Source organism: Amblyomma mixtum, chromosome 3, assembly GCF_055824585.1.
Source record: "Amblyomma mixtum isolate Tamu chromosome 3, ASM5582458v1, whole genome shotgun sequence".
Lineage (NCBI taxonomy): Eukaryota > Metazoa > Arthropoda > Arachnida > Ixodida > Ixodidae > Amblyomma > Amblyomma mixtum.
The window spans coordinates 307,983,874-308,009,708 of record NC_143014.1 but is presented as its reverse complement, the minus strand read 5'-3'; the positions used below and the strand labels follow the sequence as shown (position 1 = coordinate 308,009,708).

General features: G+C 44.5%; 1 protein-coding gene across 6 annotated transcripts in view; it reads right to left on the bottom strand.

Annotated features, from left to right (window-relative positions):
* Positions 1-20,334, bottom strand: part of LOC149355542 (valine--tRNA ligase, mitochondrial-like) — a 64,262-nt gene extending 43,928 nt beyond the window's left edge. For 5 of the 6 annotated variants that reach the window (XM_089583877.1, XM_089583878.1, XM_089583876.1 and 2 more), the window contains exons 1-5: positions 14,462-18,852; positions 13,956-13,995; positions 11,023-11,126; positions 7,146-7,252; positions 3,026-3,190 (exon numbers count right to left, since the gene is read on the bottom strand). In XM_089583877.1, coding sequence (XP_089440003.1) covers positions 3,026-3,190; positions 7,146-7,252; positions 11,023-11,126; positions 13,956-13,995; positions 14,462-14,641 — 596 coding nt within the window. In that variant the 5' untranslated portion in view covers positions 14,642-18,852. Of the gene's footprint in view, positions 1-3,025; positions 3,191-7,145; positions 7,253-11,022; positions 11,127-13,955; positions 13,996-14,461; positions 18,853-20,249 lie in introns of those variants that run through there. The other variant, XM_089583881.1, reaches the window with a different exon arrangement.
* Positions 20,335-25,835: the final 5,501 nt, after the last annotated feature.

Genomic DNA, 25,835 nt, shown 5'->3' with positions numbered 1-25,835 from the left:
TCATTACGCTAGTACTACACACGGCAGATATCGCAAAAAAAAATCCACTTAAGATGAACTCTTTACACGCGCTAATCAGTTAACATGAACTCTCACAGCCGTCCGCAACCCACCCGCTCAGCTTTACTCCAGTCTGAGTAGCACTTCAGCAGAAAGAAATAAAAAATAACAAAAATGAACGCTTTTCCGTGCCGCTGACCATACGTGCCGCCGACACGCGGAGACCCAACCACGCCATAGTCAGAAATGCCATCCTGCGAAGGAAAAGCAGCCAATGCATAATATTGTCATCATGCCAGTGCTGCCAACCTCCACGCCTCTGCTGACCACCGACAAACCATGCCAACTACGCAGTACGCTCATCCATTGCTTGTGGCATGGTGCGCACTGTGTTCTTGCCATGTCCCACAATCTAACAGGCTATACACCGTCACCTTGTGGTGTGCGTTGTTTCTTTTAGTGCGCACCCTGTTCACCGTGTTGATAGTGCGGCTAGTCGGCCAACAATTCGGAAAAACCATTTGAGCATCGTAAGAAGGTCGAAGTTTTGACCAAAGTTTACGCCGGCTGGCTTTCAAAGACTGAAATACCCTGCAGGTTCGGCAACGCGAAACCCGTGAGCGGTACTGTGAAAGACGAAGTGCGGACTACTAGTGCTCTGGAAAATAGTTTGTGCCGAAGCAAAAGAGGATGCACACAGCTATGCACAAAGACCTGGAAGATGTTCAGCTTGCCTGGGTGAAGAGAGCGCACAGTGTGAATCTGCCAGTGAATGGAGTGATATAGAAAGCAAAGGCAGAAGAAATATGAGTGGGACTGAGAAACTAAGGTTGCTGGTGATTGGGAAGTCTAAAACATCACGCTGCTTTAAAAACGTAAAAACGCTGCCAGTCATGAACATAACTAATTCGAAAGCATGGATGATGCAGGCACTTTTCGAGCAGTGTTCCAGAGACAGTCATGCCGCTCGAAGTTCTGCCATCTGTCTGGAGTTCCTACCAGCAAACCCAATGGCGGAGCTGCAGCTCATGGATCAGGGAGACATAAGCAGATTGAAGAGCCACTATCGTCGCTCTCTGCTGCAATGAATGCTAATTTGCATGGAGAGCAGTAAGGAGTACACAGCGAACCTGTTAAACGCTGCCCACTTACTGACAAGTGCCTGGGAGATTAAGTTATTGAGGCCCCCATTGCCGATACCTTCCGCCTTGTGGGGTTTGTGGCACCTATGACTGCTCAGCGGGCAATGAGTGAGGACTGCACTGCAAACTTGGCATTGTTTTTATGTTGAGCAGTAAGGGTGTTCCCGATGATCTGAGTGCGTATGTCAGCACTGATGAAATGAGTAAACGTGTAGGGCTGACACACTGGAAGCTCTAACTGAAGAGGTGCTCTACCTACCAACAGAAATTGCTGCTGACGATGACAGCATGAATGTTATCCCTGAATCTGCACTAGTGACCTACGATGCTGCTGACGCTTACTTGGATACTTGAGTGCAGTTTTTCGAACAGTGTGAGGACACTGAAGGATATCTTACAAAGTTAGGTGAGGTATCTGGTTTTGTAACAGCCAGTCAATTTTCACAATAGACACACAAAAAAAATAACAGACTGGGTAACAGCCACCAGTTCCTGATGCCTTACTATAGTGCAATGTGTAGTAGACCATCAGTAGAGCAATAAACGCTTATACAGCAGTAATTTTTTTCCTGAAAGGCCATCTCATTCATTTGTTCCCATATACAAGGTGTTTGGACACACTCTGTATGCCCGCCGCCGCGGTGGCTCAGTGGTTATGGCGCTCAGCTGCTGACCCGAAAGGCACAGATTCAATCCTGGAAGCGGTGGTCAAATTTCGATGGAGGCAAAATTCTAGAGGTCTGTGTTTTGTGCAATGTAAGCGCACTTTAAAGAACCCCAGGTGGTCGAAATTTCTGGAGCCCTCCACTACGGCGTCTCTCATAGGCTGAGTCGCTTTGGGACGTTAAACCCCATAAATTAAACAAAACCCTCTGTATGCTCACAATGGAACATTCGTCAAGCCTCCATGCCAGGCAGGATTTTGGTATGGTTGAAAAAAAGGTTCATCAATGGAGGGGGCAGTGCAGCGTGACCAGCTTTTTGCGGGGCATGGCCGTGGCAAATATATGCCGCCATTCTCAAATTCTTTTCACCCGGGTTACATTTGAGGCAAGTTTTTCGGTTTTTTTTTTCTTGGGCCTTAACCTTCGGGTGTCCGCTTAGAATCAAGGCCAGCCTGGATTCAATAAACAAATAAATAGGGCAGTTTTCTAGTGCATAAGGCTGAACATATCACAAATTTACTGATATCTTGTATTTATTCCAAAGGTGCGTCTTCAGTTAAAACGGATGATTTTAAACCTCGTTTAGTGCTTGTTATTCATGACAGGGCCAAGTTTGAGGCTAAGATCAAAGGGCATGTTTAGAAGCGAGAAGCGAAAATGAGGATATTGACTATGTGAGACATTGGTGAGGCATCAAGCCCAACTCATGCTAATAACATTCTGCTCCTAGGCTCTTGTGCATTTAAGGTGGTCGTTGTGATATGGAATTAATATTTTCGCAGTGTACAAAGGCCGATCGGTGTTGCACGACCGGAGAAGTGCTGTGCAGGAGATGGTAATGAACATGGCAAAGCATATAACTGTAATAAATGGGAAAAAAATAAACGTCTGGTTTGGTAAAGTTGCTTAGAGAAGCCTTCCTTAGCAACAAGAATCAGCAAAAAATGCAGCATTTTGTGCTCCGCACAAAAATGAGCAGCCGCAGTAAACTGCCTCTTTTTGCAAGGGCTGACATCAAAAACCCCCTATTATGGAAATTTTTGAAGAATATCCTGGTCTGTACCTGAAATGAAGGTCAGAATATCTCGCCTGATTTTTACCGCTTAAGTTCGCGAAAAAATGGAACCCAACAACGAAGGGTTCTAATTATACCCTGCACAGTGTAAACCCAGTGCGTAAGTCACTGCAAGCAGCCAAGAAAAAAAGGCACTACTCAGCTGTTTCTTCCAAGCATGTGCCGCTTCCAGGAAGGCCTGGCGACCCAGCTTCTGTCGGGTGACCCCCTGTTCTGCCCAGAGCTTCTTCTCGACCACCAGCTGGGTGGAGATGCCCGCGTGGTCACAGCCGGGGACCCAAACGACTCGCTTGCCACACATCCGCTGCCTGCACAATGCCGCGACAGCTTACCACCAGACCCCACTTGTGAGCAATGCACCAAAGGGTGGAATCCCGAGCTGCTGTAGAGAGAGAGTTATGCCAGGGGTCACCTGACTCATTTCACCTCCCGGAGGACCACGAGGGTCAGCCCAAGTGGCACTCTGAAGCAGGCCTCAACTTGGCCCAGAGAGGCCTCTGAGGGCAGTCCGCTCAGATACCATTACGTCAGGGGACCAAAAATGTAAAAGGAAACTGACACACGCAGTTAGACGCAGCCAATACTCAGCACTCCCCCAGCTACAACCGTTCAGTGCAATGTGACTCAGCAGTACTTTCCACCTGCTGCTCATGCATGTTCCAGTGGCAAGCTGCCCTCTAACTCTCCAGTTTTCCCATTTCTTGGCAGCTACGATGCAGCTGTGGTGGCGGCTGTGCAGCCCTGTTTGAAGCCTTGCTACAGCAAAGCACAAGAGAAGTCGTCAAATCGTCGATGCTTTACCAACTTTACGGTCACTATGTATTAGCCGCACAATCATGCAAATTTCAGATATCGAGGTGAAGGTGATAGCTGTGCACAAGCATTTAGTGGAAAGTTCTTTTGAGCCACACCCATGGGTCTGTTGGTCACTCGAGGATAACCTTGCTCTCTATGCAAGCAGTGAAAGCGTACTCCTGGATCAAGGCAAGGGCATTTGCTATGCCTTGCAGTGCAACACCATCACTTTTATGTCACACTTATTTTCGTTGCAGTCACCCCATGCAATTCCTGTCTTCTCAGGGAGATAACCTCACGGCGTGACCCCATATTGTGCACGCCAACTACAGCCAAGACGCCAAGGGCTTGAAGGACTATGAAGATGGCACACAAAAATACCGAAGCAATAGATTCACCAACATTTTTTTGATAGACAAGACTTCACAAATTTGCAAAACATCATAAATCGCAGCAAAGCCTCTGCAGCGTTAAAGGGCAGCTGAACCGCTTTTTGACAACTCCACAATATTCAAATATTCTAACCTAAAAAGCCTGCACGTAAAGCATGCCAAGTTTTTTTTTTTTTTTTGTGCCAACATTTAAAACGTTGACGTAATCACCGATTAAATCTCATGCTTCTCCTCACAGCGTCGGAGGAGTGAGGAGAAGCTTGGTGATGACGTAGTGGAAGGTGGGATTTCTAATTTCACTGGCTTCGCCCAAAGCCCGGTGAGCGTCACTGGATGCGGCAAACAACGCTTCACAGGCTTTGCTTTCAGTGGCGTTGTTTTTCTTAAAAGCACGCACTTCTGTGTTGGAAATAAACGACTACCATATATGACGTTGTCATGTGCCCCCCACTCGGTGATGTGTGTTGAAGAGAAGCCTGAAGGCCATCGCAGTTTTAATCGGCAATTACGTAGCCCCAAAAGGCTTTGCATGCTTTAACTACAGGTTTCACGTATTCTACGCCCTTAAGCTCACCGAATTCTCAAACCTCTTCGGCTGCTCTTGAACGCATGCAGCGATCGCCACTGTCATTGCCGTGCGACCGCTGCTACGTATTTAGTGTTGCCCAGTACTCTGCTTGTTCGCCCTTCTTTGCTTCCCTACTCCACTCAAATCTTTCAATACCTTCTCCTTCTCAACAATCTGCCTTCTTTCCACATTCACGCCCACCTTCTCCTTCACCCGTGCCTGCCTGTTGCCAAGCCATGCTTCTCCGAGGTCATCAAAAAGTTGGCTTCTCCTAACAGCTTGCGGGTGTGGTGGTGAACGTCGCTACTATCTTCAGCAGCAGTGATAAAAAAGAAATTGTGTTATATTCGTACCTTCCTTCCAGATATAATGCAACATACCTTCTGAAAACGATGAAGTGAGAAAAAAAGAATGCATTATAGTAATGTCAATATGGCCCCTCCTAACAAAAATCCCCGTAAGATAACTCCATAAATGAACAGCATGAAACTAGCACAATGACTATGTGCTTCCCCACAGGGGAAAAAAAGAAAATATAAAACAAAAAGAAGCGAAAAAAAAGCATGTCCAGGAAAAGCTCCAAATGATGAAACTTTCTGTGCAGTAAGAAAAGGCACAAAAAGCTAAAAGTTTAGATGTCAAATTCTTTAAGGGGGGACCCTGGTCTTGAAAAGAAAATTTTATTAATCTAGTCATGGTAATGAAATTTTCAGGCCACGTGTATTTTTGTGTGCTGATTTTAGATATGTCATTTAATTTCGTGTAAAACAATTCTTTGAGCACTTGTGCAATTTTTATGCAAGTATTTTGGGAAAAGTTTTGAAGAAAATTTGCTGCAGGAAACTTGCTGAAATGCATGCCATTGGGTTCTCTTGACACGAAGGAATGCAATAAGGGTAAAATTATCATCCTGGCTATCATAGAACTTGAGTTATAGGGTACTGAAGGTGCCACTTCAGAAACAGGAATACACATTTTCTTCTCATTTCTGAAGCGACAACTCCAAAACTCTATAACTCAAGTTCTATGACAGCCAGGATGAGAATTTTACCCTTATTGCATCCCTTGGTGTCAAGAGAACCCAATGGCATGCATTTCAGCAAGTTTCCTGCAGCAAATTTTCTGCAAAACTTTTCCCAAAATACTTGCATAAAAATTGCACAAGTGCTCTAGGAATTGTTTTACACGAAATTAAATGAAATATCTAGAATCAGTGCACAAAAATACATGTGGCCTGAAAATTTTGTAACTGTGACTTCATTAATAACAATTTTTTTTTCTTGACCCTTAATGTCAAGTGGGAGCCAACTAATGGCTGCAAATGGTAAAGCACTATTAGCTCCTTGTTATATCCTTCAAGGTAGAGGTAAGATTGGGGGCCAGAAAGCTAGAAATAATTATAGCCTTGATAGCTGACCGTGAATTCAACTGCAACCTGTGAGCTTCAATGAAGTTCAGCTGAAAATGGGAACCAATCCTTTTCTCATCTGCATTTTTCTTCCAGTTCACTTCACACCACTGCCATTGCTAAAACCAAAACAGTTCCTGTACGAGAGCCGTACAAACCAAACATTGATGGTACTGAAAATGTTAACCTACAGCACTGTTCAAGAGCAGACTCTCTTCAAAAGCCATAAGCACAGACTGGTAAGACAACTGAGAACCTAATGATGACTTCGCCCCAGTTAACCCCGCCCTATGCCAACTGCGGCCACTGTATCCCCGCAAAATTCTTAATCTCATCTGCTCACCTAACTTCCTGCCGCCCCTGCTATGCTTGCCTTCTCTTTGAATCCACTCTGTTCAACCTTCAATCAGTTGTCAGTAGTGCCCACAGTCATCTTGGTCCTTTCGCCCTGTCGTTTCTGCTAAATAATGTTAATGTGATGAAAATACTGCGCCTTCATACACACATAATGAACAGACAAAATGACTGGGTTGGCCCAAGCTGAGTGAGACACAGTGCAAGCAGAGAGAAAGAGACACAGTTCAGAAGCAAAACATTGACGGCTTGTGTCCACACTGCTAGGCAATGTGAACATACTACTGCAGTATGAAGTAATAATATCAACTGGCCCAAATTCAGCACTTCTCTCAAATCACAAGCAGCTTTACTGGTAGTTAACCAGAGGCATCAAGAGTAAACGAAACGTAGTGTTCTGAGTTATCAGCGGCCTTGGTTGCTTTGTTGATGGCTGAAGAATGTTCACAGTCCAGCACCCATTCCGTCATTTGCTCACCTTGATCGCCCTTGTCAATTTTCACACTTCCTCCATGTTTCCTCTGAGAATTAACGGTGCTGGCATGCAGGGCATTGTAAGGTCATAGACACACTATGATGGCACTTAAATGTGACATCGAAACACATACAAAGGCACCTAATAAGCTTTACAGCGTTGTGCAGCCACGCAATCTCATCTCAGATACGTATTCCATTTGCCAGTGATGCAATCTGTACACCTCATAACCATAGCCAGTGGTCTCTCGGAACAGAGAACTTGCTCATACCAGCGCACAAGTGTATCCTGGATGGTGACGGTCAATGCATGGCCCAAGTGCAAGTCACCGGTGATGTTGGGTGGTGGCAGCACCATGCTGAATGTGCCTGCTTCCGCCTGTTGGGAAACAAGCAAAGCAGAGGTTGGCAACAGAAGCACAAATACACGGAGCTGTTCACGTGCACCACTGTAGGCATAGGAGTCTTGTGTAGAACCATTCAGTTTACTGCACGAAGAAAAACACATTAAGTTGCTATAACGTGCTTTCCTAATGAAAAAAACAAACAGTACTGCATGATGCAGACCACAAATTGAATAACAGCAGCTCTGACACTCCCAAAAGTTGGAAATATTTGCAGTGCGCTATGGGAATACTGATGACTAGGGTGGCAGCGATTGACGATAACAAAAAATGCACAGGAAATCATGCAATGTGATGCAACAAATCTGCGTTAGCAGTATAGGTTGTACATTTCGCTTTTACACTGATCACCTTCTAATCGCATCTTTGAATTTCATTATGCCATCGCTTTTTCATTCCACTGCTATGTGGGCTTCTAGAGGGAGGAGGCTTGAAGATGGCGGATGCTTTTTACAGTACCAATGGGTGCCCCACCCACCTGAAGAGGGTGCTCTAAAGGGTGTGCCCCAAGCCGGCAGGAGCATTAGGGGGGGGGGGGGGGGGGGGGGAGAGACCTTAAACACACGCACGCACGCACACACAGAGAGAGACAGACAGACAGAGACCACAGCTTTTTCTGCTGAAAGAAGATTATAGTACTGCTCACACGGTAAAAAAATGTACGCATTTGCACTCATCTGGGCTTGAGGAGGCCAGCATAAAAATGACAACAAGCCAAACACAGGCTGCAAAGAGTATTACTCGCTTAACTCATATTCAGTGCTTGTAGGAAAAACATTGAAATCTTTTATATGTGTGGTACTCGGAGTCCTACAGTTCCATCGTCAACACTCTGATGATCATAGGCTTGACTGTTTTTAGTGAATGCACAATGTAATAGGTTTGTGGTTTATGGCGGTTTAATGTCCCAAAGTGACTCACGCTATCAAGAACACCGTAGTGAAGGGCTCTGGAAATTTCGAACACCTGGGGTTCCTTAACGTCCACTGACATCGCACAGTACATGGGCCTCTAGAATATCGCCTCCATTGAAATGCGACTGCCGCGGCCGAGATCGAACCCGCATCCTTCGGGTCAGCAGCCGAGTGCCAGCAGCGCGGCAGATTACAATGCAATAATCCTCTTTCTGTCATCACCTCCTGACTGCAAGGCTTTTTCAATCATTGCTTTTCTACAAGAGATATTTGGCCATGCCTGGCATGATGACACATCTCTATTGGGGGTACTCCTGATAAGACGAACTTTTGATAAAGCGCTGAAGTTTTCTGTTCTCTTCAAGTTCATCTTTGAATTCTGCACATACAGTATCACATGTTCTTTCATCCACACATGTATGTGAAAATAGTTACGTGCTTTGTCATGATAAAAGGGTTGCCACTTTTTTTGCTAAACCATTATTCCTCAAAGCAAATGTAGGACCACTTTTCAACATAAACAATCTTTGAAGTTGAAGACACTCTGAAGAAAGTGGAAACGGTAATAAACTATAACCCGTCATTTATATGAAAAACGTGGTCCATTTCACAGCACCTAGGTTAACCTATATCCGCCGACACCTCCCAAATTAAAAAAATACATACACTTTTTACAAAAAATGATAGTCACCAAAGAGTTCAGAATTATCCTTTAATTGATAAAAATATTTTTCTCAATACCGACTTTAGAGCCGCCCTACAATGTAGGACACAAGGCAAAACCGCTACCTATAAGGTACAAAGTCACATTTCTCATCAAGTGTGGTGGATTTCTCATGACAATGCACAAATCATGCCTGATTTTCTTGCAGAACCACAATGCCGTATCTGCTCAGTGCTTCCAGAGAAGAACAACTCTTTCTGGTGCACAGAATGCACAAAACTCAGTGCACACAATGAAAAGCTTGCACAGGAAAAGTTTAAAGCCTCTTGAACCTATGCTAGAGAGTGCAAGCATTTATGCCACAGGTATTTACAGTACCTGCACAAAACTAGGCATATATGGGTGAATGCAAGCTGATACAAAGCCATATGCTGGCATCACTTCAGGTGACCTTCTGTGCTGAATTAAAATACGGACTCTTTGTTTAACCAATAATACTACACATGCATCTATCAACATAAGCAAGGCTTTTCATTTCCACTTTCATCTCATAACACATTTTGCTCCGTTGTCAGCCAGTTTAAATCCACTGCGTCTCAAGAGCTGCTCCCAGTGCTCTTCAATTACCACTCTCCGCAACCAGCCACAGCCAAGGTTCCTGATCTCTCCTCCACACCCAACTCTACCACTTCCAGCTCTGTCGCTTCTTCCTTTGGTATCCCCAATGTTGCTTAGAGACCACCATCTCTGCACATTCCATGGCTTACCAGTGTCCACTGCATCCTCTTGTGATATGTTTGTTCTCTAATCCACACTACTCTCCTATCTCCAAACATTGTATCTGCTATCCTCAGTCTCATTTCAGGTTAGTTAGGCTCAGAGTTTTGGCCCAACAGGTCAGCACTGACAGAATGTGTTGGACATACTATGAAGTGATGATGTGGAACCCCCCCCCCTCGTTTCGACATGCCCGACCATCTTCATCATCGTGCGCAAAGACAGCACCGGCTGGGCGAGGAGGAATGTTTCCCCTCCTGGGGTGAGCGGAAGCAGCGACGGGAGCGCCACCTCGAAGGCTACGTGGAGCCCCATGAAGCCGCTGAGAGTCTCTTCAGGATCCAGCCAGCGACACGAGTGGTTGCAGCCGCACGCTCTCATCACCTTCCGCGCCAGGCGCACGGAGATCTGTTGTGCCTTGCCGCTGGCCTTCTGGTTCCAGGCAGCGAAGCGAGCGCAGCAAACACACTCTCGTCACCTCCCCCAGCAAAAGCTAGGGGATCGCTTTGCCCCAAAGAATGCGGCGTGCACGAGAAAACCCGGCCACCATTGTCAGTGCGTACAAATGTTCGCTGCCGATAACCCCCGAAATAGCGCCCCTGCCCCAGCCGGTAAGTCGGAAACCCTTCTTACGTAGCCTTCTATTTCCAAGGAATGCCTCGCTGATGTTCTGTATCTAGCTGGCCTGCTCTGTGTGTTAATTGCAAGTGTAATAAATAGCATATGACTTTTCACGCTTTGTCATTCCTCCCTTTGTCCCTCGAGCACAAATCCCTCTGCGGTTAGAAAGTGGAAACGCTGCATCCGTGGTGTGGAAGTGCAGAGGTGGAAGGCTGACCCCCAATAATTCCACAATGATGATGATAGAAAGTGACAAAAGAATGTACCAGTAATGAAAATTTTTAAAAAATTGGAAAAATATAACAAAGTTCCCAGAAAATTAATTTCTCTTTTCAGGACTATCAGCTGCTGTGCATAACCTGAGTGTGCATGCTAACTGCATTTCAACCCACTCTTATTCTTAAATGACTTTGTCGTATGAGAATGTGGACATGTGGTCACCACATGGCATCGATAGATGTACTGCCTCACAACTTCAGTACCTCACTGTCCGCAATGAACTGCTCTGCTGCAATCACGAACAGCTTTCTAACCAAGGCTACAGCACACTTCCGCTACCAGCGATGGAGGGCCAAGCCCAATTCAATGATAGCCTGAGATCAGGACTGCCACCAATCACAGTGGCAAAGAAGGCGCTTCAACTTCAGGGCCAAACAAGACCTTGCCGCAACAGCAAATGCAGTGGCTACAAATGCAAACATATTTTCAACATTCCACATTGCACACAAGGAGCAAGGTGTTGGTTATGGCGGCACATGTTTGCACTCACCTTCCCCTTGGAGGGCGCATGCAGCCCCGTGGCCTCCCACCAGTCGAACCAGCCAGTCTCCACATCTTCCGAGTTGTACACCCGGGGGAACTCACCCGAAATATCTGCACGGACATCAGCCCACATTATAGTGGCACAACTGAAGGCCACACCCCAGACATAGTGGTAATCGTAGAGTGCACTCAGCCCAAGATGACAAATACCCCCAACATATATTCTGATCTAACTTTTTGGTCACCATCACATATCCCTTGACAAATAAACGAGAACGACCTGTCAGCAGCTAAAACCCCAAGGTGTAAGTGGAATATACCCCGTTATATCGAAAATCAAAGAGGATCGCAAAATAGTTCTATAGTGTCATGTAGTGGTGGCGGTCAGGAAACCGTAGAAACGGTTCACAAAACAAGCTGTTTATTGGGGCTAACCTACACCCACAAACAACTGAATGACTCAGCAACAAGCGCCCTTGGTGATCGTTGAACAGAATTCCTGCCACTCTCGGCCGCACTCAATTTAATGCTGGCAAGGAAACTTCTCGATAAGTCACCGAAAGCAACTACAATGATCTGGAAGAATGCTGAAGCAGTTGCACATGGCCGTGATCAATCGTGACAAGACTGGCAAATCCTAGCATCACAAACAAAATCATAAAGCCGAGTGGCAACGCCTTTGAGCGTGAACAAACAGTACAAGGATTCATGACAATACGTCGATTATTCGATATATAAAACATGGTAACAGATAGGCTTACCTGTAGCCTACATGCAAGAATGTGTTGCAAACATGCTAGTAATGCACTTCTCACACAACGCCTGCCAGCCAGCTGGCAGCGCACCACTTGCTGGGTGTTGGTAAGCCTAACCTGCTTGACGTCACAGCCGCAGCAGATGGCTGCTTGGAACTAGCCACTGCTTATCATGAGATGCCTAATCCTGTTACCAGTACACTATATATAGAATACCTAATCGCTCATTCAAATTAAAGTGCAGAAGGTTTCCGCAACACCTTTGGCAGCAAAGCACATAAGCCAAAGGCTAGCACTATAGGCTCTAGTTCAGTTGGCTTCACCACATGACAGCGATGCAAAGTGCAGATCAAAGGCCACCCTCAAGAACGGTCCCCATTCACCTCGTCACAAGATTTCGTAGCGCTAGCACTGACAGCAGGCACCCAAGGGCGTGTACCTGACCCGCCTCTGGGCTTGAAAAGTGATCGGAAAGCATCGTTGAGAGAAGCGCCACCTGCAGGTGCCCACCACAAAATTTAGTTCGATGCACTATGCAACTTTGCAATACTTTTACACAGGATTTTCAAGGGTATAATCTGTCTTTTTGATAAATCTAATATCTCAAAATATCCGGGTTCGGTATATCCAGGCTCGACTGTACCACCAAGAAACCCCCGTTTGAATGTGATTAACGGGACACCGAAGACACGTGTAAGTCTGACTGTATCGATAGGGTACCACATTGAAATCACAAACAGACCACTCTCACCAATACCTTAACCTTAGCTTTTAAAAGTTAGAAAAGGCCAGTACAGGTGCCGTCATCATTGGCCAATTTCACAAGTAAAATGCAAGCATCAGCATCAATTGTCGGACATGGATCCCAGAAGCTACGCTACTCCGCCATAAAATTCAACAAAACGCAACAAAACGATGGCAACCCATCCCTTACGCTAAGGATGTCACGGGTTTAAGTAGACTGGCAAGACGATTTTTAAATTCAATTTTCTCACCGATTGATGCATCTTTTGCTGCTGGACAAACGTCAACATACCCAGAAGGAGCCAAAGAATGAATTTTTACCGAGAGCAATAACTGGATGGAGTTGTTACCAGTGCCCCTTTAAAAGCTACTCTCACTACAGCCACAACTCACTATGTACTTAGTTTTTGCACTTTAATTCTTTCAAGGAGAGCCACAACCACAAATAAATTATAGCAGTGGAAGGAAGTGACTACAGCATCATCATATGGATAACATTTGCACCGGCAGGTTTACGCAGACTAAAATTAGCCTATATTAGCCAGTTTTCAAGTTTTCATAAAGCTGCGCCTACTTCTCTGCCTTTGCTGGTAACTGAACCTCTCTCTCTCTCTCTCTCACTCCCTCTCTCTCTCTCTCTCTCTCTCTCTCTCTCTCTCTCTCTCTCTCTCTCTCTCTCTCCCCCTCCCACGGGTACAAAAAATTGAGCTGCAAGATGCATTTGAAAGCCACCTTGTGGCAAAGGTGAAGCTGGTTACATTAACCGTACTTTCTGATTAGTTATGGGGGAAAATGCAATCAATCTGCCATCACATACCAATTACATCAGACACAAGTAGCAATTTGAGGTACGGCTTGTACCAAAAGATGTACAGAACTGCACTGGCAACCTTAATGCAGCAGAACAATAACAAGGTGAAAGCACAATAAGTGTGTGCTTTTTGTATCTATGCATGCCCACCCACACACACACATCTGAGGTTTTGGAAAATTCAGAACAAATGGTGCAGGTACAGCAGCGCACATGCATTGTCTACACCTGGCAAAGCCAGACATCAGACATGCAAGTTTATCACAAAGGTTTGAACTTTCTGGCACCCCAAAATGCAATGAAAATATTGCCCAGCCATTTTGACCAGACAACAGATATTCAGCACTGTAACCCAGATCCCCCCCCCCCTTTCCAAGTACTGTAACTTCATTGAAAAACACCTAGAAAACAGCCACCACAGTCAGCAAGGAAACACAAGAGTAAAATATCACAGGGCAGAACTATGGAGGCCTGACAGGTCCCAGAACAGCAGTGAGACCTTTGCCACCTGAAGGAAATATGGAAAAGAAACTTCCCTCAGTAGACACTGGAATCCAATTAGCCATGTGTCTACCATATTTGTGGCACTAATACAAATCAACACAATACATATACTGCCCTTCTCCTCACCTTTTGGAAGCGTGTTGCTCGAAACAGCTGCGGAAAGCCTCTGAAAAGCAGGAAGGCAAACGTCATAACATTCACAGATGCCGAGCACTTGGCCCACCACAAAATGCGACAGCATAGAATTAATCCACACCAATGAAAATTTAATTTGTTCTTTCAAATCTGCCGCTGTTTCGTGAGATTTGCTGCATGCCTCCAAGATGGCGCTATTTAGTGCAATAACACTAGATGGGTAACTGTTATATCAATCTGAACCTTGCAGTAACTCCGGTAAGCTCGAAGCAGTTTTTCATCAGCTGAGGGGAGAGAGGGTGTGGAAATGAAGAGCAAGAAACGTGACTGAGTGCACATGCAGGTGCCAGAAAGAAGAGCCGAGGAATGACGTCATTGGAGGAATGTGCAGTGCAGCAAACAGTAAATCATGGTTCAAACCAGTCCTTCAACTAATTCTGAAGATGAACAACGTGCACAATGAGCTGAACAGCGACGCAAAAGAAGAGAGCACCAACGTGAGTCAACCAATCCAGTGGATGTAGTGAGGTGGCAAGCCGAAGCAGAGTGGCAGAGACAGTACAACCTTGCTGAACGGGACGCGGAAACTGATGAAAAGTGAGAAAGAAGAGGCGAATGATGAAGTCGTCGGAGCAATGGGTAGTAGACAGCCGAGTACAAGTTACTTCAGAGACCATCAAACACAGGGAGCAACAACTCAAATTGCAACAAGCAGCTTAGGTGGCTTACCGTAACAGGAAAACTGAGGAACAATTGCAAGAACATTTGGGTACAACTTGAATTCTCAAGCTTATAAAAAGTTAAACAACGATAAACAAAGATAAACAATGTTAAACGAAGGCAAACATGCAGCGCACCCTAAGCTAAATTTGGCTTAACTGGGCAAATGGGGGGCCAAATTTTTTTTTTTGTTGTCAGTAAAATGGTCACGCATTCAAAAATTGCCTTGCATGTGCATGTGCATGTACTCGCATGCTGTTTTCGGATTGACTTGCGCACGGATAAGAAGACGATGAAGATGACGACATCCAAAACACAGCGTGAGAGACTGGCAGCTTAAACATGATGGTAACCTGCTGTGATCAGCAGCCATCAAGGCTGATCTGTTCATGTCACTGCAGGCTCTAATCCTGCTCACGCTGTTTCTTTCATTTCACATCCCAACTGAGTGTGACATTCCACACCGCCTTTTGGGCCGACCAGCTCCTCGTGCTATCGGATAACAAAAGCAAAATGACTTCTTGTATGAGAACTTCCCATTAAGGGAGCAACATCCTGTATCACAGCGCTCCGTACAAATGGTGACCATTACACTCAATTCTATTTTAACATTGACAAAATCCTAACCACAGATATGAAAAATTTCTTTCCACCAGCTCACAATAACAATACTAGTCCGTTTTCTAAATGCAAGAAAGCACCGACAAAGATGCACAATTCAGCTGAGTTAAGTCAGTTGCAGGGCAAAAGCCTCTTCCAATGACCTACAGTCACCCTGTCCTGCGCCAACTGAGGCCAGCAAATTTCCAAATTTGACCTCACCATGTCTATGCTTTCCTTTCACTGGAATCCATGATTCCAAGTGCCACCAGCTACCCATCCATTTTCTAATCATCCAAGCTTTCCCTAGCCTAGTGCTGGGCTTTCAGGGGCAAAATGCTTGAGAAAAGGGTCTTTGGCCGACGCCTTTCAACAGATCACTAGTGCGTCAAAGCTCCTGATCCACCATGGGCTTTAGGTAAAGCCCATTCGGTACCCTAACAGATGACTGGTTATCTGTCCTCTGCAATGCATGTTCTTCCCACATCCATTTGATCCTTAAAAATTTACAACAAGGTATCATGTACCCATTTTATATATATAAATCCACAGAGCTCTCATCCCACCACCCTGGTCATTTTATTACCATCGCTCGCCACACTGTTCTTATACCCATGCCACACGGGCAAGTTTAATGCCAGTAACTGCTTACTGCCTTAAGGTTTAATGGCATTTGTGCAGTGCCACATACGAAAATATAATGGCATTAGCCTTAGTGCCATTTGCGACCTACTGAGTTCGCCACAACTCAGCATTGCTTGGGGGAATGGCCCCAAGCAACGCGTACTCTCGATTTCATTCCACATGCGAAAAGCATGCAACTTTGTTGGCAGCAAATTCCTAACCAATCGCAAATGATTATTTCATGCCTTTCAGTCAGATGATGCATCTCTACTGCATGTTCGATGCGAAGGGCGCCATTTTTACCAGCATTTCTGACAGGTACTCTCGGCTTGTGTGCTAACACGCGAGATTATGGTTACTTTTGCGACCTGTCAAGCAAAAACAGTGGTGTTTTCTGCAAAATAATTTTTATATTACATTTCAATAACATTCCCAAGATACTGTGCTCCTAGCACTGTTTATATACAGGTGAAATTTCTGACTGCTTCCAAAGCGTTATCGTCGTCGTGACTTTAATATAATGACATTAAATGTGGACGTATAGCACCAATTCCAAAAATAATGGCATTAACAAGTTACTGCCACTTCTTGGTACGTGTGGCATGGGTATTAGTCTCATTCTGACCTTTTTTGTTAGCCCTTGCCATCTAGCTACTTAGGTGGGTTATGTACAGTACAATATCATGCATTGGTTATGCACAGCACTTCTTTCCTCAGAAATATGCAAGTAGTTTCTGACCTTGCAGACAAGGTAGACGCTTGGGCATGTTGGTTAGACATTTTATTGCGTTGTGTCTGTGTCTCTTTTCGTCCTCGTCGTATGCGCTGCACCGATAATTTCTAACCTTGACATGAATCGTTGTTTGCCACCAGCAACTGCCCCCTGTCAATGATCCACTCCCATTTCTTGCTACATTTGCCATCTCTCAGAATCGAGGCCACTCTCCAGATCACACGCCCTGCTTTGCATTAGTTCTCTAACCTACTCCGCTCTGTATATGATGGAAGCCAACAGTCACCGAAACCAAGGAGCATAGGGGAGTGTTTCTTTTAATTTTTTTTTTAATTGTGGTCTTGATTAGTGGGAAAATAACAGTGCAATTATTTTGTTGCTTAAATATAATTGATTAGAAAGTAGAAGAAAAAACAACCACATGCTGTCGATGGGATCCAAACCCACAACCTCCAAACTAAGTGACCGGTGCTCTACCAACTGAGCTATGGCAGCAGCTGGCCAATCTTCTACTTCAGGGGGTATTTATGTAAAATAAACTTCAGAGTGTTCACTAGCGCCACCCTCATCCACAGTGGCAGACATAGTACGTCCTGTATTACTGCGAGTGTCACATATAACGTGATCAAACGGCAAGCACGGAAGCTGGGAGAGAACCCTCTTGTGCTTCCTATGGCACAGGGACTGCCAGGACCAAGACCCTCGTTAAGCTACTGAGCACACAAGAGAAGGGAAATGAAGGGCTCAGTATAACATACATACGAAGGAGGCCAAGAGTCATCAAAACCAAGGAGCTGGGAAAGGGAGTGTTTCTTTTTTTAATTTCTGGTCTCAATCAGTGGGAAATTGTTAGCGTAATTAATTTATCCCTGAAATATAACTGATTAGAAAACACAAGAAAAACAACTACATGCCGCTGGTTGGCATCAAAACCCTATCACTTTTTTTTCCCTAGCTCACTGCACCGTTCACGTTTTCATTTCGAATATCTTTATTAGTCTTACAGTTTTTGCCCAGTAAGCAAGTACTGTCAAGATGCAGCTAGTATATGCTTCCTTCTTGACGGGTACTGATAGGCTTCAAGTCATGACTTGAGCGTGCCTACCTAGCTATCTAACGTTTCATGGTCCGAACCTGTGCCCACTACTTGCCCTAGATAGATGTATTCCCTCACCACATCCAATACCTTACCGCCTTATTGTAAAATGTTCTTCCTTCCCTAGATTCTTGAACATTAATTTTCTTCCTATGAAATTTTAGTCTCACTTATCTTTCCAATCTTCAGGTGCTCAGTTATGCACTGCAATTCCTCCCCTGGGTTACTTCCCAGTCAATGTCGTCAAAAAAATGTGAGGTTACTAGGATGCTCGTCATTAACTTTCATCCCTAGCTGTTTCCAATTCAACCTTCTGAAAACCTCTGTAGATACGCAATGAATAGCAGTGGAGATATATGCCTCCTTGACTCACCCTTCATGAATAGTATTTCACCACTTTTCCTTTGGAGGATCACGCTATGCCGTATAGTACAAAACGTAGTTTATAAAAGGCATTGTACTTTTCTAAAGAATCACATCGAGTATGAATGTAATTTTTTTTATGAACACATTGAGAGGGTGAATTGGAGTGATTTGCTTGATGTAGAGAAGCTTTTTTCACACCTGCACTGTGTTCAATCTTACAGCAAGAGCTCTCAAGGGCTCCTTTCCCTGAGACTGCAGTGCAGCTGCAGTAGTGACTCCAGCATCCACACATGGGAAGGCAATCTGAGAAACACGGCAGAAAGGGTAGACAAGAGAACAACAGTGAGGATGAAAGTGGAAAGAGCTGGAGCTAGCACGAAGGCGATGAAGGAGCCAGAGGATGAGCATGGAGGGAAAGAGGGAAGGTGCACCACTGCTGCACCATGCATGCCTAGACATGCCGCGAGTGACTGCACTAGAGTGATGCGTGGAAAGAGGAGCAAGCGGCTGCAGAAGTGGCGGTGGCAGAGCACCATTCAATGCGATGACGTGACGGTTCAAAATAAGAAAAAAAGTGACTGCACCGTTACCACACTGTACAGTGAATTTCAGAAGAAAGAGAGCTCTGCACTGCAGAGCTCACCTGGCTAACAACAAAGAACACCCATGTCTCCACAAGCGTACTCGCTGTATATATGTGGCCACATATACAGCACACCGCTTACATTCCCATGCAGGTAAGAGGATAGGTTATCTACCCTATCCAGCCGAGCTTCTACACTTAATAAGATGAAAAAAAAAGAAGTAGGCAAAGACGATGGCCTCCATAAATTGCAGGGGCTTCTGGGGGGCAGCTGGTAGGAGTGCACCCACTTCCCAGGCCCTATGGAATAGAATGACATGAGGCACCTTGGAAGGGTGTCTTAGCAACAGCACAACACCACTCTACTACACCACTCATCCACCCAAATGGGTTCACTTCATTGTCATCCCATGCCCTACCTACACACTACTTTCATCTGTTCCTTATCACTTCAGTCAGCTTTACTTATCACGAACTCTCAACCTTTTCTCAATTTTCGTTTCCAAGTGGGGGTTAGCAGACACTGGCACATACTTATTATTATTATTATGTCACTTAGTCTCAAGTAAATACAAAAGACCAGTTTCCTTGATCAACACACATCATTCCAAAATCAGACATAATTTTGTAGAGTTCCTTATGTTAACTATGCCTGTAGACTTGGTAACTTATGACTCGATTCCATGTGTCTTAGCAGCACTGTTAAGGAGTGAATGCACAGAGCAGAGAAGAAAGGCAAACTTAGTGCTAATTTTCTCACGACGGCTTCGGCGTGCAATTTTGTATGCGAACACGAACAGCCAAAAAAAAAAAAAAAAGGAAACAGGCTGCACTAGACATTTTTGACATTTTTGTCTGCTTTTCTAAAACCAAGGCCGTTTCGGTTATCTGATGTCAAAATCGCCACGAAGGGCAACTCCATGAGAATGAAGCACTCGCAGGCACATGACTTGCGTACAAGCTGAGAGAAAGAACTGCACATGATATAGTATATACACTCCACGGGTGGTGCAACGCAGTGAATCCGGGCCTCCATCTCTCACGTTCGCGAGGCGTGAGCTCGAAAGTAACACAAGGAAGGGGAACTAACACGCAGGACAATGCTGCTGTGCGTGTTACTTCTGTAACCGACCGTGATTCGCAGCGAACCAGACCGCCACCCATCAACAAGACCAGAATGCCAACACAGTAAATTATGGCAAACTGGCACGAACAGTTACACCGACGCAAAACGTCCCTGTTGCTGCGCTGTTTTGGTATGTACTTACAGTACCAACTCGCTCAGCTCGCCATTTTACTGTTGCATGAAAATCAGCAGCACAGGAATCGGAGTGCCAGCCGCCGTACAGCTGCTTAGGTACGCGCCGCAAGTACGGCTATGACATATGCCGATAAAAGATGCGAAATACACGGACCCTTCTTCTGCTGATCCAATGTCAGCTCTTCGAAGGGAAACCAAGCTCTCGTGAAGTCGAGTAGTGGGCAATAACAACGCTAAACCGGACTCAGTAAAACATGCGAGATTTAACTGCAGCAAATAAAAAAAAATGTTCCTCATATTACCTTTACAAGTACACGGGGAAACAGTTCCTGAGCACCACACACACCGCACAATAACACTCCACGATACCTCCACATGGTGTACTGGAAAATTTGTTTACGACTTCAGGATTCGATTGCTTTGGCTTGCTTTGGATTTAAACTTAGATGGTGAAGATGATAGGCTGCAAAATTTCCTGAGCGGAAATGCAAAACAAAGACAAAAAAAGTTTCATTAATACGAAAACACTCGATAGCTCAACGATACGAAAACTCATCATCGGCAAGAAAAGTGGAGACTTTGGAAACTCGCGATTGGTCGACATGATGTGATGTCTTCAAAAGCGGGAAAATACGAAACGGTAACCGGTAAGCATATGGGCAGCAATGCAGGTACTGTACATATGTATCTTCGATACTATCTTTCGATGCGTTTCTGTATAATTATCAGGTATCGATTGGCAAAAATGAAAGTGTCGGAGTATCGGTATCGCAAATACATTTATTGAGCATCGTGTATTTTAACGCTACTCAAAAATGCCGAGAACTGAAAGAGAAAATCTCAGGAAACTATAAAAAACTTTTACTCACGAGTTAAAAAAAAGTATGGGACGGCCGAATATGCGGGTTTTCTCGCTTGTGGAGCACTCAGGGCCCCAGCGAGTTCCGTTTTGTTTGTTTTTTCCCCCGAGTCGCGCGAAGCCATGCTGACGCCTTTTCCCGCGGCTCCCGACTGGAAGGGCGATCACCTCTTGTAGGGCGCCCGAGTGGTATTATCCTTTTTTTTTTTTGCTCCTTGTTTGGTCCGCTCCATGCAGGAGGCTTCTTGGCTTGGAAGGAGGGTCCAGCCTAGCGAATTCTTTTGCCGGAGAGCGTCTTCGCGCAGAAAGAATCGCTTCCCGCCCTGACAAGAAGACACCTATAAACCGTGCAACACTATTTATTGTTGCGTGTATCGTTGTCACAACAGCTGCAGGAATAATGCCGCCGGAAAGCGGACTCAAATCAAATCTTGCCGCTGTGAGAGCACGTCCCAGGTGGACCAAACAGCCAGGGCTATTGGACAGGGACCACTTGGCAAAGTGAGACCACTTGACCAAAAGGACTATTTGGAACTTCCCGGTTAAAAAAAAAAAAACTGGAAATTTTGATCAGAAGCATGCAATTGGATATTTCAGAGTTACAACTGGGTTTTGAAATTGGTTCTGATTGTGCCTTTAACTTAAACTACAGGTGCAAATGGAAAACAGATTTTGAGGACCGCAGGGCAGCGCTGAGCGTGGTTGGCCTGGTGCCAACATTTTCTCAGGAGAATTGAAACTGTAAAAATTGCACGCGTTGTCACGGAAATCACTTAATTATGACACATGCATGCATCACACACAAGAATTATGTACATTGTATATAGTGTGACGCTAACATTAGCGCATGTTACATGCACACCAACGTTTCTAGACAAGGAAGTTGGCAAACTGCGCCGGCGAGCCAAGGAGCAGAGCGGCCCCACGCGATCGCCGTCTAGGCGGTGGCGCTGCGGTCGCTTTAGGATGAGCGCGTCGTCTGCTACTCCCAGCTCAACGTTTTTAGATAATATTATCAACATAAACTACGGGGAGGCAAGCGGTACGTCATGTTTCTCTAAACCGCGGAAAGAAGGGCTTCCAGCTTTACTTACTATTGGCCCCTTGGCCAAGAAAGCTAATTACTGAGCGTGTAAACTTAATGACTCGCATCCCACCGGAAGCAACTTGGAAACATGCCATGGAAACATGCCATGCACATATAGTAACTATAGCCATACAGCAACATATAGCCAACTTGGAAACATGCCATGCACATATAGCATGTTTCTGCATCTGCTATCTGCTGGAAGAGTGCCAGAGGCATTCAACAATGCACAAACTGACTGGCTCTTTTCAGGAGACTGAAACATGCCATGCACACAGAGCATGTTTCCGCACCTGCTGGAAAAGTGCCAGTGGCATTCAAAAATGCACAAGTTAAATAGAATTCAGCGCAAACAAACAGACAAGGGACGAAGTAAGAGACACAGAGACGTTCACGAGCGCTATGAACACTTCTATTCTATTTAACATGCTTCACCAACTAGCCCGGCAGCTTGCTCTCCTGAAAAATTCACAAACTGACAGCCGGTGGGATGTGAGTCATTAAGTTTACATACTCAGAAATGAGCAAATTTCTTGACCAAAGGGCCAATAGTAAGTATTTCTGATACACTACAGACTGCATCAATGTGCCTCTTTTGATCAAAAAGAAATGTCCTGTACGTGTCACTGACACGCAACGAACCATGGCCCTCTGGAAAATTGTCTCGATCTGAAAATAAAAAACTGGCTTCCATCTACAGGAAGAGTTAAACATGCAGTAACTGCAGTGAGGAAGCCGTTCTTGAAATATTGTCCTTCTTTGGTATGGAAGCTTTCATACATATCGGCATCAACATATACTGAGTAAAAATTGGCAGTTCATTTCATACTACAAAAGTATCCTCTTAGATGTGACTGCACACTGTATCAAGTGCTGAAAACTATTAACATAAAAAAAATGTACTGAAAAATGCCAAATGATGGGTGCATAAGCACGTGCATGCTTTACTAGTACAAAGATTTTAGTGAAATGAGTATTCGAAATTGCACTTTATTTCTAAGTATCACAACGAAGAACGCTCAACTGCAGTTCCAGTTCAATGATAAAGATATTCAATTCAATTTATTTTTGCAGAAAAAAATACATCCTGCAGAGGTTACAGGGCTAAAAGCTGTTAGTAAAACAGCTTGACCGGGCCCAGGAACCACTATAATGGCAGTAGATGAGACACACATATCTGGATGATTGTGATTTGACAATAATATTTAAGCAACACGAAATTGTGAAGAGATATTATTAACAAGTTTAAGGTTTGGTTTGGTTGGTTTATGGGGTTTTAACGTCCCAAAGCGACTAAGGCTATGAGAGACGCCGTAGTGGAGGGCTCCGGAAATTTCGACCACCTGGGGTTCTTTAACGTGCACTGACATCGCACAGTACACGGGCCTCGAATTTCTCCTCCAAAGAAATTCAACCGCCGCGGCCGGGATCGAACCCGCGTCTTTCGGGCCAGCAGCCGAGCACCATAGCCACCGCGGCGGCCCAGTAACAAGTTTAACATGAGTACATAAGTCAATTTCTACAGCCACACAAGGTACAAACTTGAACACAAGCCACAAATTGAACACTCAGTATGCTTGGCGATAATAAGTTTACAGAGGTACATACAACCTAGCAATAAACAAAGTATGTTTTAAGCTCATTTAGGGTAACATTAACTAAAATTTGTTAAGAATAGACGGTAAGTTATGTTCTAGTGCTTGTAGTTCATAATTATTTCAAAAGTATGGTATAAACCACTGCCACTAATGACCAGTAAACTACCATTTACCACCACCACACCCATCCTTATCAATCTGTGAAGCTCGCATTCTCCGCCGAATACAGTTTAATCTCCTACGTACACCAGCCAAACTTTATCTGTACTGGCACACTTCCACACCTCAGAGCCCAAACTGTCCACACACATATGCAGACATAGAACACTGCCTTACACAGTGCCATGTAGCCTTCCAGTCCCTCGCCTATCCTTTCCCGCCAGCCCCACCGTGGCCCATATGGCTTGCCTCCCGGGACCTGAACCTGCAGCGTGCCCTCGTCACCTTGGCCCAGGACCTATTGAACGCCTAACATAAAGGCTGTTAATAAAAAGTGTCACACCACCACCATCATTCAGGAAAAGGCATAAAACATTTCACAGTGCAAACATGAAAACGCGATGCCCATGCAAATACTTATTTATTTATTCAAGTTACGCCTAAAGGCCCTCCAGAAGAGGGTATTACATAGGGGGGGGGGGTACAATCATTAGTAATCGCGATACATTTGAACAAATAAGTGTAACAAAAAATGTTAAATAAAACATAAGGCATCACACACAGAAAAAGTGAACACTAACATAAACAGTAAACTTTTACACATTTCCGCCGCAGCAAAGAATCTCTTGAAATTTTTTATTGTCAGTTTCTGTGGCGATGACTGATGGCAAACTATTCCATTCAGTGATAGTACGGGGAATGAATAAATTGGCATAAGACGATGAATGACAGTTTACGCGTTTAACTTTGAAAGAATGATCACAGCGTGGAAAGATAGCGTCAGGTGACTGAAACAAATCACTGCGAAAGGATGGGTGGTGATAAAGCTTATGGAAAAGGGTTAAGCGAGCAAGTTTACGGCGATATGACAAATCTTCCAGTTTGGCACGTTTTTTTAATACTGAAACGCTTGTGAAGGGCGAGTAGTCTGAAAATATGAAATGAACAGCACGGTTTTGCAAGGATTCAATGTTAGTGATAACGTAGGCTTGAACAAGGTCCCAAATAGCCGTAGCATCTTCGATTTTAGGGCATATTAGAGTTATAAACCAAGTTTTTTAACGTGTATAGGGGCGTATCTGAGGCTACGTTTAAGAAAACCAAGTGAGCAGTTAGCAGATGCTAGGGTGAGGTCGATATGGTGATGCCATGTTAGGTCAAACTGAAGGTGCACCCCAAGGTACTTGTATGTTGTTAGTTCCACAGTATTGTCATTTAGAATATAAGTGGTTGGAATGCGAGCTGAACGGCGAGTGAAAGACATTAGTTTAGTTTTAGAAACGTTTGTCATTAACCATGATGAGCACCAAGAGCTTACTGTGTTCAGGTCAGATTGTAGGGATTGGCGGTCACTGTCTGTAGTAATGTTACGGTAAATTACGCAGTCATCAGTGAAAAGGCGAACTCTAGATGTTACACAGGCAGGTAAATCATTAATATAGATTAGAAAAAGCAAAGGCCCTAGCACGCTTCCTTGTGGTACCCCAGATGTCATATTAGCAGAGGAAGAGTTAGAATTATTAACGGAGGTAAACTGAGTTCTAGATGATAGAAAGTCCTTAATCCAAGCAAGCATGTTAGGGTGTATATTAAGCTGTGCTAGTTTCAGTAGAAGTCTTTGATGAGGAACCCGATCGAAAGCTTTTGAGTAATCCAGGAACACTGCGTCGACCTGAAAGCCTGCGTCAAGTGATAATTGTAAGTCATTAATAAAGCCAGCTAATTGAGTATCACAAGAAAATCCCTTGCGAAAACCGTGCTGATAATTGAAAATAATGTTATGATCTTCGAGATAGCTGATGACTTGACTGTGAATGATATGTTCAAGGAGTTTGCAAACAGTGCTGGTTAACGAGATGGGTCGGTAGTTTAATGGAGAGGAACACTCACCCGATTTAAATATAGGTATTACTTTGGCTACCTGCCAGTCATTAGGAATTAATCCCTGTGATAATGATTATGAAAACAAACAGGACAACACAGCACTAATGCTTTGGGATGTGTTCTTCAGCAACTTATTGTTGAAGCCGAGGTGATCCGAACTATTATTTTAAGATTGTTTAATAAAGCTAAAACACCCGTTTCATTAATAACTATTTCAGGCATATGCAAATATCTTGGATTATATCTAAGTCAGGGAATGAGCTAATGTCTTCTTTGGTGAATACTAATGAGAAGGCGTCGT